The sequence below is a fragment of the Emiliania huxleyi genome (genome assembly GCF_000372725.1).
Source record: "Emiliania huxleyi CCMP1516 chromosome Unknown EMIHUscaffold_175, whole genome shotgun sequence".
Classification (NCBI taxonomy): domain Eukaryota; phylum Haptophyta; order Isochrysidales; family Noelaerhabdaceae; genus Emiliania; species Emiliania huxleyi.
The window spans coordinates 281,409-287,081 of NW_005200835.1; the positions used below are offsets into that span (position 1 = coordinate 281,409).

The window sequence follows — 5,673 nt, forward strand, 5'->3', positions numbered from 1 at the left end:
CGCCGTTGCTGGCCTACGCTTTGGGGCGATGCCGGCCATTTCGGGGCTGGCCCAAGGACTGGTCACCCCGCAATCTTTTTTCCCACCGGCGGCGGGAATCGGCCTCGTCGGGAACACGGGCCTCTGTCTTGAAGAGCAAGCGCCCGCAGAGACGCGCGCAGACCTAGGGATAGACTAGTACACTGCTGCGCTCAACTTGTGTGCACCAACCCTTGCATGTGAGAAACTAAATCTAAAATTTCGCTCCGAGTTGCCGCGAGATGGCCGATCGATATTTATTTGGACGCACGCACGGGGAGATTCTCGTGGACACGTGCGTCAGCGGTCAGCGTCAGGCGTCACGTCTCTCGACTCTCGCGTCACACCATACCATACGTCACGCGCGCGCACTCGCTCGCTCGCTGGGCGGTGCCACTGCCGCCAGGCGCGCCCGCACTGAATTCGCCGTGACTTCAGATCAAACACGCGGCGTAATTCAGATTTTGTTTCGTAATTCAGTGCAATTTCTCTTTCGGTTCGGTTATGACGCCCCGCGGTGCGGCCCGGTGAAACGGATCACGGCTTTACGTACTACGAGAGCCTTACAAACGCCACGCCCCGTTTCAGGGTCGCCTCGGCGCCATCGTCGCTGCCGCCACCCACCGTGCGTTCGCCACACGCGCCGCGAGGTAGGTACCGCAGCGCCTCAGGGCCCAAGTCCACTTTCGGCTTGTTGAAGTCGTTTGCGGGCTGGCCCGTGCAATTGCGGCGCGTCATGAGCAGCGGCTCCTCGGGTTGGTGCTTGGCGCGCGCGTTCGCCAGCATCGCGTCCACGTGCGGGTTGCGCTCCTCGCCGCAGTACGAGTACTGCCCGCGGAAGAGCCGCTCGACGACGCGCCGCTGGAAGCGCGCCGCGGCGGCCTCGTCGTCAAAGCCGCACGGCGAGAAGCGCAGCAGCGAGCGCACGTCGAGCTCAACAACTGCGCGCCGGCCGCCGGAGGCGTTGCCGAGCCTCGGCCGGAGGAAGCGCGCTGCGGCGTCGAACGAGGTGCCGTGGGGGAGGACGAGGTCGCCCTTGACGCTGCCGCCCGCAGCGCCGCCGCCTCCGTCGCTCGGCGGAAGGAGGTGCAGCCTCCGCGCCTCGAGGCCCCGCACCTCGCCCTCCTCTGCCAGCTGGATGGGGCCCGCCGCCGCTCCGTCCTCCGCCCCGGCCTGGTTCCAGTCCTCGAGGTTGAAGAGAGTGTCGTACGGCGCCTCGTACGGCATCGGCAGCGGGTTGCCCGGCAGCCGGCAGTCCTTGAGGTGCCACCAGTGCCGCTCGCACAGCGCCCAGAGCCTCGGCCGCACCAGCTGCCACCCGAGCGCCGAAGCGAGTGCGAGCGCGTTGCGCAGCACGGACCGCTGCACGTACTGCATGGCGACGTGCGGAGCCGCCGGGTCGGGCGCGCGCGCATAGTCAAAGGCGGGCGGCGCCTCGGCCCGGCCGCCCAGGACGAGGTGGCGAGGGTGGTAGCAGCGGGATGCGCTGCCCGCGCCGCCCTCCAGGGCAAAGAAGGCGGACGGCTGGTCGGGCAAGTGGCCTCGCTCCCGCTCCGCGTCGGTGGGGGGAGGGTCGCACTCCCACACCTTTGGGGGCAACCGCATGCGATCCAGCAGCGAGAGCAGCAACGCATCGAGGCCGGTCACCCGCACAAAGCCGGCGCCGCCGGCGAAATCGCCTGCCGCGCTGCCGGCCGCATGCGCCCCCGTGCGCGACGCTGCCTGGCGCGAGAGCAACGCAAGCGCGGTCAGAGGGAGGTCTGGAGGTCTACGCGGGCGCGGGTGCGGCGCCTGCCACAGCCCCGCGGCGCGCAGCCTCGACCGCTTGCCTTCCCCACCGCCCATAGTGTACGTCACGTGCACGTGCAGAGGCGGCACAGCGCGCTGCTCGTGCAGCCGGTACACAAAGTAGGTTGGGCCCTGCAGGAACCGGTCGGCCGGCAGGAGGCCGAACCGCACGCGCCCGCCCCACATCCAGTAGACGCGCCGCGCAGGCAAGCGCGGCTTGCGCCCCGCGCAGCAGAGCAGCCGCTGCTCCGCCTCGCACCGCCGCCACGCCTCGCTCTGCCGCGGCAATTCCACCGCCTGCAAGCCCGTGTACGGGTCGGCCGTGCCCGGAGTCGCCCGCCAGCCGCAGGGCCGGCAGCCTGCGGCGGAGGACCCGCCGCCGCCGCCGCCGCCGCCGCCGCCGCCGCCGCCGCCGCCGCCGCCGCCGCCGCCGCCGTCGCACACCCATTCGGCCGAGTACGGCACGTACATGCCGGGGTCCCGCGCGAGGCACTCTGGCCGGTTGCAGCTGTAGTCGCCGTCGATGTACCGGTTCCGCAGCAGCCGGTTGAACTCGGTCTGATCGTTGCCGATGACGCCCTGCTCACAACCTTACGCGTGGGCGGGTGCTGACATGCATGCACGGCTGCCGTCGCGCGCGAGGCGGGACCGTGGCGAGCGTGCGGTTGGCCCACTCGAGCGCGAAGCGGCGCGCGCGGCCGCCTCTGCCGCCCGGCGAGGCGCGGAAGAAGGCCACGCCCGAGTTGTACACCGAGTCCGGCTGCCCATCGCGCCGCAAGTCGGGCATGTCGTTTGAGGCGAGCACGTCAGCGAGCGGCAAGTCTCCGGCGTCGGCCGACGGCTGGCCGCCCGCGCGGCTGCCGATCCACGGCCACGGATCGCCGAGCCATACGGCGTCTGCGTCGCTGAGCAGCACGTCGAACCCCAGCTCGAGCAGCCGTGCCGTAGCCAGCGCCTTGAGGTAGCCGAGCTGCTTGAACTTACCGCGCTCGTCGCGCACGTAGCCGCCGCCGAGCGCGGCAAAGGCGGCGTCGACCGAGGCGGGACCGCCGGCGAGCAGCCGGCGGGCGGATATGGCCGGCTCGCCCCACACGTCGCAGAGGCGGCGCAGCTCGTCGTCGAGCGCGATGACGCCATACGAGAGCCGCGGCCGCACCCGCGCCGCGTGCCACAGCCAATTGGACACAAAGTCCTTGAGACCGACGGTGCCAAAGGTCAGTGTGAGGCTGGCCGGCGGCGCTGGGAAGCGGCCGCCGAGCGGGCCGGCTGCCTCGCGGGGAGCGGTGAAGGCAGTGGTGGCGGTGGCCGTTGAGGAGCGAGAGCGGAGTGCGCGAACGGCGGCGTGGAGGGCGGCCAGGGCGAGGAGCAGAGAGAGGAGGAGAGCGAGTGACAGCGAGCGAGACCGAGAACCTGGCATCCATCCCTCTTGCTCGCAACACTTGCCAGCGTGGCGACCCTCGAGTCTCGGCGATTCGAGCTGTCCGTCTCGTACTCGAGTAGGGTAGGGTCGGGGTTGTGGCGTAGGAGGGTCAGCGGGAGGCCCGACGGAGGGTAGGGGGGTAGGGGGTGCCGGTGTGAGGGCTTGTTGGCCGAACTGTGAATTACGTTACTGTGAAGTCTCTCGACTGTCTGAGCTTGTGCGTCTTGGGTCCGTGGTTGTGTTTTTGTGTGAAGTCCGTCGCGCGCCGAGCCCAACCGAATAAATAAATAAATAAAACGGACACCTCTGCTAGGAGATGGGTAAAAAGGAACCGGTCCCCGCCCTGCGGTCTTTGTGCAGGGTTCTTTGTGGGTGTGGTCGGCGACTATAGCCGGGGTCGTCCTCCCGATGGGGGACTAGCACTAGCCGTCTTCCACATGGTCCCTCGGGTCCCTGCTGCTCCTAATCTCGTCGTACATCCTCCTGCTGATCTCCGCAACATCCTGCTCCCTCCCTCGTCTCGCCCTGCGCGTCTGCTCCGCCTCCCCGTCGTCCGCCCTGCGTCGTCTGGTGACGGGTCCTCCATAGTCGGCACATCGCTCATCGTCGGATTTGCGTGAGACGCGGGCGGCGGGCGCGCGGAGCCGGAGGGGCAGTGTGGGCGACGTTACGGCTTCTGGAGGCACCTGGGGGTAGGGGGTGCGCGGGCGCGCGGAGGGGCGGCAGGGCGTGAGGTGAGCTGCCGGCGTGACGCTGTCCGACAAAACTACCGTTACAGCAATCTGGACACTGGAGACCTGTGAGTAGGGGGGTAGGGGGTAGCCCTTGTGCCTGGACACGTGTCGAGGGGTAGGGGGGTAGGGGGTAGCCCGCCGATCGGGAACCTACCCCTACCCTTTCCCCCCAAACAGCTCGAATCCAACGTGCTGTGAGAGAGGCTTGTACTTTAAGAATTCTTCTTTCCCCATGCTGTCTTGCTGTCCCAAAGAGCTGTCCCAAAGAGAAACATTCGTCCGTGTTGTGTTTCTAACGCACAGTGCCAAGACCCAGAATCAACAGCAGAAACAACACAAACAGGCGACAGGGCACGCGGCGTGTGAGGCTAGTCCTAGGCCCTTCTTTTGCAGGCGCGCTGCTGCGCACGTCCGAGCCGGCAAGCGCCGTGGGCGGCATTCGCCCAGTCGTCGTGTCGGTCCGGGCACGGCCTCTCCCTCCCGTCGGCCCTCGGCGTGGTCCGCCGCTGCTCGAGGCATCGCATCCCCGAGCCAGTGAGACAGGCGGACTTGCGCTCGCGGGAGTGGCTCAGGCAGCACGGGGCTCGGGGCGGCGGCGGAGGAGGAGGGCGCAGGGTAGTCTCTCTCTCCCACGTCCCCGTTCTCAGTACACCGGGCGGGAGCGCCCAGCACTTGGAGCACTTGGAGTGCAGTTCCTTACACATCGCCGTCAGCAATTTCTTTATTCCACGCGCCAGCTGCTCTCGAGCCCCCGCTCCATGCCGGGCCGAAAAGCTGGCTCAGCCGCCTCCCACGCTTCAACGGCGCCACAGGCTGCGTCGCTCGCGCTGCCGAAAAAGATCCAAGCCGCGGCGAAGGACGGCAAGTTGGGCGTGGTGCAGACGTGGCTCGCCGGGGACGGGCGGGCTGACGCGACGTACGTGCGTGGAGGTGTGAGTGGCTGGACGCTCCTGCTGACCGCCGCCGGACACGGTCACAAGCAGCTGGTCGAGGTTCTGCTGAAGCGGGGCGCGAAGCCGGACGCGCAAGACAGCAACGGCACTACGGGGCTGATGGCCGCCGCCCAGGAAGGCCACGTGCAGGTGGTCGAGACGCTGCTGCGGCACGGCGCGGAGACCAACCTTCTGGACAGCGGCAGCGTCGCCGCGCTGATGTTCGCTGCCCACCAAGGCCACGAGCGCGTGGTCTTGCTTCTGCGGCACGGGGCAGAGGTCGACCTGCAGGACGGCGACGGCTACACTGCGCTCACGAACGCCGCCTTCTCCGACCGTGCTGCCGTCGTGCTCCAGTTGCTGCGGGCAGGCGCAGACATGGCGCTGCGCACTGCGGCGGGCAACACGGCACTGCAGATCGCCAAGGAGAAGGGTCACACCGAGTGCGTCGCCGCCGTCAAGACGTATCTCGGCGAGGTGGCGGCGGAGAGGCGCGACGCGGCGGCGGTCGAGGCGGGCGGCGTGGGGGCGGACGGCGGTGCCGCCTCGGGCAAGGGGGCGGCGGCGGCACCAACTGCCGCGTCCTCTTCCGGCGGCGTGGAGAGCGGAACGGGCGAGGACGCCGTCCCCGAGGAGGTCGTGGAGGCGGCTGAGCAAGGCGGCGAGGCGGTGCTGGCGTGGCTCAACGGCGGCCGGCGGGTGGACGCGACTTTCGCTAATGAGGGTGCGAGCGGCTTTACGCTGCTGATGGCCGCCGCCTTCTCGGCCGCGAGTGGCTGGC

At 68.9% G+C, this 5,673-nt stretch overlaps 1 protein-coding gene across 1 annotated transcript in view; it reads right to left on the reverse strand.

The window, feature by feature from the left end:
- Nucleotides 1-570: 570 nt before the first annotated feature.
- EMIHUDRAFT_112779 (hypothetical protein) overlaps nt 571-5,673 on the reverse strand; it is a gene marked incomplete at both ends in the record, with an annotated part of 6,774 nt that continues 1,671 nt past the window's right edge. The window contains 3 exons of the mRNA XM_005783971.1: nt 571-2,385; nt 2,456-3,076; nt 4,024-4,057. Of these exons, the coding sequence (XP_005784028.1) occupies nt 571-2,385; nt 2,456-3,076; nt 4,024-4,057 (2,470 nt within the window). The remainder of the gene's footprint in view (nt 2,386-2,455; nt 3,077-4,023; nt 4,058-5,673) is intronic.